General features: G+C 38.9%; 1 protein-coding gene across 7 annotated transcripts in view; it reads left to right on the top strand.

Annotated features, from left to right (window-relative positions):
* LOC106959471 (ELKS/Rab6-interacting/CAST family member 1-like) overlaps positions 1 to 13,316 on the top strand; it is a 203,552-nt gene that overhangs the window by 119,014 nt on the left and 71,222 nt on the right. For all 7 annotated transcript variants that reach the window (XR_001427360.1, XM_015052055.1, XM_015052056.1 and 4 more), the window contains one exon: positions 11,645 to 11,792. Coding sequence is in view for 6 of the 7 variants with exons in the window: in XM_015052055.1 (XP_014907541.1) it covers positions 11,645 to 11,792 (148 nt within the window). In the remaining variant the exon portion in view is untranslated. The remainder of the gene's footprint in view (positions 1 to 11,644; positions 11,793 to 13,316) is intronic.

Genomic DNA, 13,316 nt, shown 5'->3' with positions numbered 1-13,316 from the left:
GGAGTCTCTATGAGTTTGCATGTGGTCAGAGTGTGTATATAGAGCAGACTTTAAAGAACCCATGTGTTTCCTGCTGCTTCAACACAAAACAGAGCACTTTGAGCTTTTTAGTCTTTTTCTTACAATTTACCATCCTTCATTAAAAAAAGACTATTAACTTCAGTCAGAATCAGACCATTACTAATAATTTGCAGATGTGTTTGTATCTGGGTGTGTTCACTCTACATCCCTGCGGCTTTGTACATGCGTTCACTTAAGTACAATTCCTGAATCCTGAACTATGTTTCAAAGCCATTAGCTGTTTTTGTTATTCTAAACACTAGTTTCATTGAAAAGTTTAAAACAGCTCATTAAAGCGCTGTTGCAATTTCAACTGTCATAAACAAACCAAGCAGCATAACTCACTCAATGAGTTACAAGTGTTGCTTCTTCACCAACACTTTTATATTTTTGTATCTTTTTCATTAGCTCTATGTGGGACTGATTAAAAAAGAATCTGTTATTTGGCCTACAGTTAAGCCAAGTGCCAGTCCTACTGACACCAATATGCTCCACTTTGGGAGCAAACTGGTGCTCACTATGAAAAAACAAGGTTTCCCATAGTTACACTTGCAACAAGAAACCTTGAAAAGACGTTATATACAGTAGCTGTGTTTCCATTAACCTTAGAGTTGCACAAATTGAAATTATGAAAACAACTGTGCTTAATGGAAGCACATGAATTTAAAAAATAAAAATAAAAAATCTCACGTTTGACATGGATTTTCAGCCGTATCAAAATAGATGACATGGAAAGACTTTTTTTGCATCACAAGTCATGTGATGTCAGATGTTACTACTGATGAAAACCACAAAGAAGACAACAAGAAGTAGTCTTCTTTGTTTGTGTGCTGTTTTTGTCTTTTTCAGACATTGTGCAGCTGGCTCGACCACAGCTCTCACAGCATCGCACAGTTCATAAAAAGTTCTGTGTCTGGAAAAGCGGCTAGTGTGTTTATCCTTTATTTGGTGTCCGAACAAGGATTCTGATTTTATGGCATTAAAAGAGTGTGTGGGTGTGAAACAAGAAATACTAATGGATTAAAAAGAAAAAGGACATATTTTTAGAGGTTGTAAGATGTTGTGTCCAGTTTGGCTTTAACATAAAGGAGTCAGAAAGTTAAGATAGACATTTCTACAGAGATTAATATTCTTCTTTGTACTCTTCCTTCCAAATATTGTCTAATGACAACATAATACTGAATTTAGAAAGACTTTAACCAACATTGCATAAGGCACAAAGGATGCCAACCAAGAATTATACAGAGTTAAAAGACTTCTTGTCAATCCTTTTTAGATTTCTGTGTTTTAGAACTGTGCACTGCTGAAACGAACATTTTATTGTATGGACAACAAAATTAACAATACACACCCTCCAGGCCACCTCTACTATGGGAATGTAATGGGTTCTTGGGTGCAGTTGGACAATCCACTTTGTCAACAGCAACAGATATGGCAATTTCCCTTGAAAAACCAAGCTCTTTACCAGAAATGCACTGGACGTGTTGTGACACTGTACAATAGTATCCAGATGAACCTGTGGGGTTGGCATAAACCCAGAAAGCCTCTGATTGGCTGAGGGAGTGTGCTCTGACCTTCTGTTGCTTCTAGACACTGTCGGGAAGTAGACTTGTTCTTCCTCCAAAGAAAGCTATAATTCTAGGAGTGTTATACATGCCAAAGCAGTTCACACCTACAAACTATTTCAAAGACACATTTATATACATGTATGGTCAGTTTTCCGCCTGGCGTAGTATCCTACACTATAGGGTGTGTAGTATAGTACGCACATTAACTGGGTTGTCTAATTTTTGTTCCAAGTATTGTAGGAAACAACTCATGCAGATCTGTCCTTTGGCCTCAAACCACTTTTTAAACAAGAAACTATCATCATCACGCTGTTATCCAAGAAACTGCTGAACGTGTGTTCATAAGATTGTTTTAGGACATTTGTATGTTATTCTGTGATCCCCATATATGAGTATGTGCTTGAGTCTATTGGTTCTTGAAGGGAAGTGAATGTGGTGGACTCCCATTCCACCGCATGTCGACTGTGGTTCAGCTGCGGTCCACCGCCAGGCCCTGCATTTGGAACAAAGAGAAAATACAGCGCGGTTCTCGCTACCACTGTTTTTTGGACCCATCTTTCATCGCCCTGTGTGCACATGTGTATTTCGGGTCCGGCTTCTGTGTGCGAGTGCGTGTACGTGAATGCGTGCACGCGTGTTGTAGTACACCACTCTGTTGTACTCTCTGCCCCTGATATTTTAAGGTCTTTTGGCCCCACGTCATGAGTGTGTGCTGGATTTCCAGGCTCCAGTTAAGGGGAGTAGAGTGAGGGAACCCATGTGGAGGGCAGGAGGAATGAGGAGAGAGGAAAGAAAGGCGGGTAATTGAAGGGTTTAGGGTAATACTTAGGCCAAGGATGGCTGTTTCAACATGTTTGCATAACCTCCTTAAACTTATTATTTAGCCCTGCTTTTGAGTGAATATAGGGCAAATACAGAATGAAAAAGGGGCAAGAATGCCAGAATGATAGAGGTCCTAGTGGGAGGTGGAGGTGATTCCAATCAAGGCCAAGAGCGACTTGCCTTTGATTAGGAGTAACCTGAGGAGAGAGTAGTGATGAAATGAAGATGTAAAGATAAAAATTAAGCTTTTGTCGCTTTCCTTCCAAAGAACCTGTGTTGAAGTTTTTGAAAGTTTTTTTGTTATACTCGTTTTTTCTATCAATAATGGTTTTCCTAATGACACAGCTCATATTCATTTTAATATTGACAATTTATAAGACTGACTGGCCATTTAAAGCTTTGCGTTACTTTGCGCACTTAGTTCTAAAGGCAAACTATTACAGCTTTAATATGTTATGTAGAAAACTTGATTAGTGGTAGTCAGTGTTCTGTGTGTAAACTATATTTAGCGTCACATATATCTTATTTCAACTGTTTGCATGACACTAGAACATTGTAAAGTAGTTTTAGAAATGAATACTATTATTTTTCTAAAATAGTTTTTTTTTTTTTTTTTAAGAAAGTCAAATATGTGGCAAACATTTATGAAAAAGAAAATGAGAATCCATTTGAAAGTTACAATTGGTTCTTTGTCTCGATAAAGGTTTAGGAAACTGGAAACGATTAGTAATTTTATTGGCATAATACAAATAGACATTAGCCTCCTTCTGGATGTCTTCAACATAAAAAAAAAATATTTAGTTGAGATCGTTGACGTATTGAATAAAAAGTTTGCATTGCAAGTGCATAGTTTTACGGAAGGCACAGTGCTTATAATAGCATTAATATTGTCAATATAAATGCAAACCACACTTTTTTTCTTATTTTTATTAATACAAAGACATTTGGGGATTAATTTTCAATCCACTTTACATATAATTTTCTTATGTAAAATACAAACAATATTCAGCTCTCGTCAGTTTTTTCGTGAACTTTGAGCTCTTTTTCTAATAGTGTTCTCAATGTACAGTGTTAAGTGTGTGTGTGTGTGTGTGTGTGTGTGCCCTATTCTCTGTGTATGTGTGTGTAATGTAATATGTGTGCATGTGTGTTTGGAGCTATGTTTCCCACTGTGACCCTCGCCCCTTTCACAGACAGCTTTAAAAAAGCCAGCTGCTTTGTCTGCTTGTGTTTGTACTTGTGCTGACTGTGAGGCAGGGGAGACATACGTGTGTGGTACCCTACAGCACAGCCCTCTGTCTTGTTTCTTGTGCCTCGAGGTGACACCACAAGTCAGACTCCATGAAATAAAGCCAGAAGACAAACCTCCCATGTAAAAAGATTGGACAGGCCTTCTCTGCTATTGCTGCGCTCTGTCAGTGGGTTCGGAGCTTACCTTCCTCGTCAGAGCTGGGAGGAGAGACCCTGAGTCCAGATGGCTCCTGAGATTGGCATAGGATTTGTCTAATCTGATATGGATTATATTTACCTCATACTAATACTAAAATCTAGGGTTACACAGAAATTAGTATGCCCACACAAACCGTAGCAAACAGATAAGAAATGCAGAAAATCAGAAGCACAGTGGTGTTTGTGGCGTTATCACTTATATCATGCTTAGCCTTTTGATTTAATATCACTATTTTTAAATATTTATTTGGAGATGATCTTAAGAATACGATAAAGTAAAAAAAAAAAGATTTTTTTAACTTAAGACTACATATACATAGTCTTAAGTAAAAATAAGGAATAGACATCTTTAAATTATAGTATACATTATGATATGTGTCATACAATCGTAGATTAACCTCTTCAGTATTTCACTATATGGGTTTAAACTATATTAATTTCATAGATGAAGAATTTTAGCAGTTCTGAAAACAGCTTTTTTTTTTTTACTGCACCTCTAACTGGTGCTACATTCGTCATTTATTGCTACTGTTGTGTTTCAATAATTTATCATTTATAATTTTATGCATATTGTCAAATGGCAACAAATCAACGAAATCAACTGACAATTTTTTGTTGATTACAGCTAAATCTTTTAAAGAGGTATTATATATGATTGACTTTTTTGAGTAAATTATCTCCCTCTTTCTCTCTCTCTCGCACACGCACACACACCTGGTGGCCCTGCTTAACCCATTTATCTCTCTCTCGTTCTGGCTGGAATGCGGCGGTGGCCGTCTGGTCTGGCTCATCTCTGGAAGCAGTCAGCCATCTTTCCTCGTCCCTGCTTCCACTCTAAACATTTGGCTAGTTTTGGCAGATTTGTTGATTTTTGTCCCCTAGTATTTTCCCTCTTGTTGCTGTAAAATTGACACATACTTTTCCAATTACCCTCACCATCACCGCCAGCACCTACTAGCCAGAGCACTAAGGTGGTGTAAGGGTGAGCAAAGTAAGTGGGCTGTATATTTTATTAGTGAAGTCAAAACACACATAGCTTGGTCGAGTTCTGGGGCAACTATCTGCTGTCATGGGGTTTTCTCAGGAAGCACAGCAAAGGTAAACTTGTTTCATGTAGTATTTTCACTTAAAATTATAATGCAGGGATAAATGAGCTCCAGAGTATATTGATCTGCAACTCCAGTCCTGAAAGGCTGATGTCCTGCAACTTTCAGAGGTGTCTTTGCATCCACTCACCTGAGTCAGATAATTAGAAAATAAGCTTGACTTGAATGTGACTGCATACTGATGAGCTCTGATGGACCATGGACACATCTGACAGTTTACAGACAATCCCCCTGGAGGATTGTCATTGTAGATCCCTTCTCTAGCTGAACAAACAGGATCGGCACGTATGTTTATTAGTGGCATGTTGCATAAGGTCAATTTTCCAAAATAAAGTTAGTAAAAAATTTACCGCATGCAAGCCCACCAAAGGAATTGGTTGGCTTCAAGTACTAGTTGTTTGCTATATATAAAGTATTCGTAAACTCGCTGGATATCTTAAAAAGTCATTTAACCAGCCTTTAGATTTAAAATACAGATTTACCTTCTCAACTGGCTTTGGAATAAACTTACAAGATGAACCTTGAGCATGTGTTTTATGTTGAAAATAGACATTTTCCCTAACTCCTTAGTTGTAAATAACAATCGGTTCCAAGAACATAAATAATAGTGTCACTCAACCATGCTCCACTCTCATGTCCTCTGCTTGCTCTCACTACAGAACTCCAATATATGGGGCCCCAGACTCGTGCTGTACCTTCACATACTCACAATCAAGGAGCAGCCATAAAATGCCAGAGGAATGCTTCTACGGAGTTGGAGATCTGAGGGCTGGAAAGGCTAGATCAGAAAGTAAAGAAATTAATAATGGATGTTGTGGGAACAGATATCAGTGACGGCATGTTGGTTTTGGGCCAACAAAACAAACTTGCTTGGATGTAAGGACACAAAGCCCAGGCGTTTGCATATGCATGCACACACACATGCATGACTCACACACACTGCACTTATGGGCAGTTGTTGTTGATGGTTCCCTTGGGGATCAAGCAGACGCATCTGGTTCTGTCCCACTGACTCTCCACACTCATAATTTCAAGTAAGTCATAACACAAATTATAAACACGTATCCCTCAACCGTGACGCCCAGGAATAACAACATGGAGTGCAGTGAGCTGATTTAGGGTAGACAGGGACTCCTAAATCTTTACCTTTGCCGTGTTCTTTACTTCCCTCTGCCCTCGTCTTTCCTTTTTTCTTTCTGAGGCTGTTCAGGTAGGTCGGCCTTGTCAAACAGAGTTGTTTCTCTAGTTTCTTTACGTCATGAAATCTATTTATATTTTGTTTTATTCATGGTCTCGCCTTCCTTCATACCACAACTTTCCAGTTTTGTGGATTTTCCCTTTTATTTTGGGGTGTGTAATTACTGCTCGCTACCCCAAATTTCATCCAATGTCACCCACAAATCTGCCTTTCACACTTATTTCATTTTTGTTCTGGCTAGTCTATGACTCTTATCTGCTTTTATCATCCTCACCAGTCTCTTATCTTTTAACTTCTTTATGGGGTGGTGGTAAGAGTTTGCCCCTGCCAGGGTAGACTAACCCAGTGCAGCTGTAGCTACAATCTAGAAGCTTGCCACCATCAGCCTGTGAATGTCTGCGTGTCTGGAAATGGCTGATTTATTAAGATATTATTAGGGTGTCTTTGAGCATCCTAATAAAGCGCTTTATGAGTCTGATGTCATTTCTTCCTCTTGTTCCTCTCAATGTTTTTTTCTTTTTCTTTTTATGTCACTCTCATGCACTCAACCTTCTCATCACACGGGCATGTCTTTCAGCCATAAATCTCTCAACTCTATAGATCTGAATGTCTCAATTCATCCCCAGGACCATGAAGGTTCTATTGGTATCACATGTTATAGCTGAGCTGAAAATTTCACCCATTATAAATAAGATGTCAGCTCAGCCGTCGAAGTTACAGAGAACTTTTCCACGGACTCTTGCAATACTAAAAATAAATTTGAGCCATGTGTGATTTATATAGGTGCACATCTGTTTATGTGAATGTTGTGTTTATCATGTCGGCTTTAACGTCTTTATCTTGTGCTGGGGCTTTTTGGCAATAGAGATCTAAAAGTGGAATTTATTTGTGCTTTCAGAGAACCTTATGACTTCCAATTTTTGCATGTACATAGATCAATAGCTGGTTTTCACAAAAATAAAATTCATTGTCACCTTTTATAGTCGGACTGGAAATAAAGATGATCTTTTGTTTGTAAAGGATAGTAAAAGATAGTCTAAAGTGAGACGAAGAACGTTCTTCCTCAGATTGTCTGCCAGATCATAGAGGACCTGTATTTTCTTTGTATTTGTTTTCACATGTGTCTAATAGATGAATCTCACAACTGTTTCAACTACTGTTTTACGACTGGTGAAATTGAAATCAGAGATGGTTGTGCAAAGTGTTGTATTCAAAGTGTTGAGTAAAGGGGCTGAATACAAATGCAACACACACTCCTTAGGCACATCCATCCACCCATTACCTAAACGCGTTCATCTTTGCAGGATCTGGTGCCTTTCTCCAGTAGTCATCGAGGGAGATGCCGGGTACACACTGGACAGGTCACCAGTCCATCACATGGCAACACAGAGAAAGACAGGACAAAACAACCATGCATGCAAACACCAACACCTAAGGACAATTTAAAGAAACCAATTAACTAAACAGTCATGTTTCTGGACTGTGGGAGGAAGCCGGAGTACCTGGACACATGCACAGGAAGAACATGCAAACTCCATGCAGAAAGATGCATAGAGAAAGAATACCCAGGCTGCGATTCAAACCCAGGAATTTCTTGCTGGAAGGCAACAGTCCTACTAACCATTGTGTAGCATAGGTTCTTTACTAGGAAGTCATTTTGAAGCGTTTGTATCATTTTTATTCCACTTTAAATTACCCACTATCTTTTATTTTTGTTTATTATGTGTATTTCAACAAAAATCTTTCATTAGGTACCACATTTTTTCTCATTGTATCTGAAAGCACTGCCTTTAGTCTTCACTGCAGGAATGGATTGGAGTGAAAAGGCGAGAATAGTGCTCTTACTCTTCATGAATGTACAGGAAGTATGTTGACCTGTTGAAAGAAAAGTTCTCAAACGGGGTCTGCATAAAGTTAATCTTGAGGACAAGAGGTAAAACTGTGATACCATTTGGACATAATTCAGCAATTTGGTGTAAAGATGGCCATCCTGCAAATATGTTAGGGCTGTAAATCTGATGGACTGTTTATGAGCTGTGACACAATCTGCCGCATTCCTTGCCCATATATGACTCTGTGCATCGACTCCTCACCCTATTTAATGGAGCTAAAGATAGAGCTTTAGAACGTCTGCAAATATTTGCACATTACAGTATATTCTTCTAATGTGCAAATATTAGAGAAATCTAATATTTCTCTAATTTGAAAAAGTGCTGAAAAATGATTTAGGCTGAATTACACTGCTTTAATCTGTAAAATTCCTCTGTTGCACAGGCTTTTTTTTTATTGAATAATTTAAAACTAAAGAATTATTACCACATGAAGGACCAGGTCAAGCAGAATTAATTGAATCCGATAAAACGCCAATGTAAGTCAGTATGTGTGTTTTTATTACAGTTGGCATTAAAAAAACAGAAATAGAACAGAAACAGATAAGGAGAGATGGAAATTGGCTTTTTGGTCCTACTTTGTGATTAATGATGGATGTGAATAGCTACTCCAGACCATGTCAGAATCCACATGCATTCACTAGCAAATACACTCTACATGCAAGCACACACAGAGATCTATTAATGGCCTTGAATTGGAGAATCCAGATGCGATCTCAAGATAATTGTACTAAAAACACAACATTTTGACTCCCGGTCCAACATGACTTTATTCAGACTTCAGAATGTTTATTTTTACAAGTGGATTGTTTCTACAGGGACTTAAATCATGGAATAAAAGTACGCCATTGCAGGTCAATTCTAAATAGATTAAGTGTATTTTAAATGCGGCAGACTCACTCTTCTACTACTTACCTTGCACAAACCCACACAATGCTATGCTGGTTAAATGCTTGTTAAATGCAATTTAAGAGTCTGGAGCTCAGCTGCTTTGTTTATTCAAATACCTTCAGAAACTATTGCCGTTTACAGAATAGTCAGACTGTAAAAGCAAGAAATAGTACTCCTCTTTAGTCCTTGCTTCACTTAAAGATACTTCTTCATATTTTTGTTTGCCTTTTTAGGTTTTTTGGGTGACAAGTTTCTTAGTCATATTTTTACAGTAATTAATTAAAGAGGCATAGGTGTGTGCGCGTGGGTGCGTGTGTTTGTCGCTGACCGTCTGTGAGAACATTTTTACTCCTAAGTGTGTTTACAAGAGTGGGTAGACAATGTGTGTGTGTCGTAACACTGGATTTACAACATCCTGTTTGATGACAGAGACTGTAATCAAAGATCTGCTTTAAAGACACAGACTTTGCTGCACATGCTCGTCGGTCCTCTTGCGGTATATTTGTACATCTGGTTGTTTGTGTATAATGACCCTTGTTGGTGTGTTTCATCTACACCTGTAGAGAGTCATTCGCTGCTTCCCCTCTGGAACAGGATGTACACTCACAGACACACGCACACACATGCACTCTGTTAACCGGCGAGGACAGTTGAAAGATGTCATATCCTTTTTTGCCTACAGAGTCTATTACACCGCTACATGCCGGTGAGTCACAGTGATGTTCGACTAATACACCACTTAGCAGACCACTTCAAAGATGTCTGTGTCCTTTCTATGGAATCCCTGTCTAAGTTTAAGGAGCGCTAGATTAAGTGCACTTCAGTCAGCATGTTGAATGCCGAAATTGAGATCTTGAATACTCCTAAATAAAATCGGTGTGACCAGTTGGATTCAATAATCTCCGTATGGATTCTAAATAATATTATCTGCTCTGCGAAGGCCTCAGAGATTGGTCAGAAAACATAATTGAACAAACACCATGATGAAGTCCGGAAAACACGTCAGACATTTTTTGGAATAAAGTTGTGGAGAAGTTCAAATTAAGGCTAAAAAGCGTTATTCCCAGTTTGGAACATGTCCTTCAGCACTGTTCAGTTCATCATTGTGAAACAGAAAAAATACAGCAACCCTGTAAATCTGCATAGGAATAACCATTCATCTAACTCACAGACCGAACATGAAGAACAGCGAACAGAAGCAGCCAGGATGCCACTGGTAATGCCAAAGGAACTGCAGAGATCTACAGCTCAGACGGAAGAATAGTTTGACACAATGCATATAAGCTTTGCACTTCAAAATCTGGCCCTAATAAAACCGGGGCAAGAAATCCCAATTAAAGCTCTGTAGGGACAAAACAACCACGTTTTGCCCCTATGAAAGAAGATGCCGTTGTTAGAAGTCATCAAAAATTAGCTTTTGAAACAGAACCTACCAATGCGGCTGAGCGTCCACATTTACCAGTTTGGAATTACAAAAACACATTTGATTAAAAGTGTATTATGCGTTGACTCTTAAAAAGCTCCTGCTCTTTCCGAAACTTCATCTTCAGGAAGTCATCACAACCTTTTAACAGGGTTTTGTTTTTTTTTAACCAGCGTTTCACTAGAGTTTCATATAATGAGCTCAGCAGATTCCCAGGTCCACCAGGTGTTTGCTACTGGTGAGTCTGTTGAAGCTGAGGAGGGAGGGGGCGCTCTGTGAAGCGGAAGTTTGGATACTTCTAAGGAGGTGGGGCTCCTCGGAGGTGGAGCACCACCAACCAGGTTCAACCAGGCGTTTTGCACAATTGAATAGTTGCCATGGGAGATTTCTCAAACATGCACGAAAGAATCAAGGCGACACTTCAGTTATGTTTTTGTTGAGGGAATAACATCATAATATGATATAAAGCTAAAAAAGTTGATTTTACATAATACTGCTCCTTTAATGGAAACATACCAATTTTGAAAAGTACATTTTTGCTCTAGAATGAGGTGGTTTTGCAGCTGAATCAAATTTAGTGTACTTTGCAAAATTGCAATGGAAACACTATTTTCACATCACAAGTCATGTGATCAGTAAACAGATGTTACTACTGGTGGAAAAGACAAGGAAGACAACAGGAAGTGGCAGTATGATGATGGCATGGCATGTTTTTTCATGCCTTATCACCTGGACAAATGTATTCACTTGTGATTGCAATTGTGTTATTTAATGGAAATGCCACAATAGCGAAATTGTGTTTTTATTTATTTATTTATTTTAACATTAGCGGAATATCGACAAAGTTTTGAGCACATTTGTAATGGAAATGCAGCTAATATATAACACCCCAAACACACCAATATGGACAGAAGAAAGCTTTTATGTCCTCTTTAGTCTGTAGAGTCAATTACGCTGTTACATGCCGGTGAGTCACAGTGAGGTACCACTAATTTACCTCTTAGCACACCACTTCAAAGGTGTCTGTATCTTTTCAGTGGAATCTGTTGAGGTCTGGAATGAGGGTGGTTGACATCTTTATACGCACTAAAAAATTCAGCTTCAGTATGTTTTTTTTTTTTTTTTACACTTTTGTATTTATTGCTGTAATTTCATTGGAGTTCATAACCAAGAATTAATGTTGATACTGTTCTCAGTTACTCAGTGCATACTTCCTTGTGTTTTTCTCACCATGTCAGGCAGCAGGCGTTGCTGGCAGCCATCAGTGAGAAAGATGCTAATATTGCCCTTCTGGAATTATCTTCTTCCAAACGCAAGAAAGCCCAGGAGGAGGTGATGGCTCTGAAAAGGGAGAAGGACAGACTCATGCACCAGCTCAAACAGCAGGTACTATCTCCACACAAAGCAATAAAGTTATCCATTCATCCTTTGAAAAGAATAATCTTTTGTCCAGACAGTTAACTTTTCCATACAGAGGGACAGCTTTGTAGATCTACAGAGGGACAGTTCTGGGCTTAAGAATCAAAGCGGGGCTACAAATTAAATCCTGCTGCCTATTGCGGGGCATTGTTTGAATTACAGATGCCTCATGGCAAAACTTTTGAACTTAAAACTGGGAACAGATAGAAGTTAATAACTTGTAGTAGCCACAGTTGCTGCATTTAATCACCATATACCAAAGGAAGAAAACCAGATTTTGGAATCCAAACCCAGGCACATTATCACATCATGGAACCTATTCTCTAAACAGGCATGTTGCAATCAGTTACTGGATACACTCTAGTCGCAGACGAGTGTCATTGTTGAGTCACTGCCGGACTGTTTTTGTCTGAGGCCTGCTGGCTAAACAGACATAAGTCAGGCAGACATACACCTATGCACACACACACCTTGCTATTTTCCATGCTGCTTTGGTTCTCGACATAACCTCAGGCTCAGGAAGGTATGTGGGTCATTAAGATCTGGTCAGACCGCATCACTGACTGATCAAACATGAATGCTAACGATAATGAGCTAACAGCAGGGCGTCTACATGTACGGCCTCCTGAGTCACTGGAGGCTTCTGGGAAAAATAAGGGGTTTAAAAGTCAACAGATGCAGTGACTGGATGTGGATATAAGTGCAAACCTAGGTTTGCATCTTGTAAACAGTTCCTTGGGGGTGCAGCTCCATTCAAGGTATTTCAAGGAAAGCCAATTATCTGTTTATCACCATTTGATGCGTCATGTTTTCCTATTGGGTAACTAGCAGTTAAAGTCCACCTGATGATGTGATGAGAAGCTCTAGTTTCAGTGATGTGGCTTCTGGGTTTGGAACACCAGACGAATGTGACAAACTTGCACGACAGAAAAAAAGGCAGAACATAATAAACTTTCCATCCTTCTTGTGCTTGCAGAGTAGATTTATGGAAACATCCTGAGACATGTATTAATCTTGCATTAAAACTTTATGTTTACACATCATAAGATAAGGTTGTAAAATATATTTCAAAAATTTCATGTTAACTCAACCAAAATGCAGAAGCGGAGTGCATACTTTTGGATACTTTTGAAATTAGGAGGGTAAATGACAACCAGGTGTTGCTAATCGAATGCATTTGCTGAACTGATCATGAGCAGAAGTGATTTTCTCCATAAAAGTAGTTTTGACATTTTGTGGTCTGGACAATTTTGGATGTGCCTGTTAGCACATTACAAAGAAAGTGAGACATAAGTGCTAATGTTACAGAAGCAGTAGTTCCTCCTTTGCAATCTGGAAGGTCTTATAAGCCAAATTCCTAACTTTTTGGAGTTCATCAGGACCGATGTTTCCAGAAGTCTGTATCCTACCAAAGTTATGCTGGTCGGATCATGTAATGTTCAGGAAAAATAGCAATCTATTGAGACCTGTAGAACCAGAACTCTGCATCAT

The sequence above is a fragment of the Poecilia latipinna genome, unplaced genomic scaffold (assembly GCF_001443285.1).
Source record: "Poecilia latipinna isolate Pla-1442-1.1 unplaced genomic scaffold, P_latipinna-1.0 Scaffold1085, whole genome shotgun sequence".
In the NCBI taxonomy this organism is placed as follows: Eukaryota; Metazoa; Chordata; class Actinopteri; order Cyprinodontiformes; family Poeciliidae; genus Poecilia; species Poecilia latipinna.
Note: the sequence above shows the minus strand (reverse complement) of the source record. Positions and strands in the feature narration are given on the sequence as shown.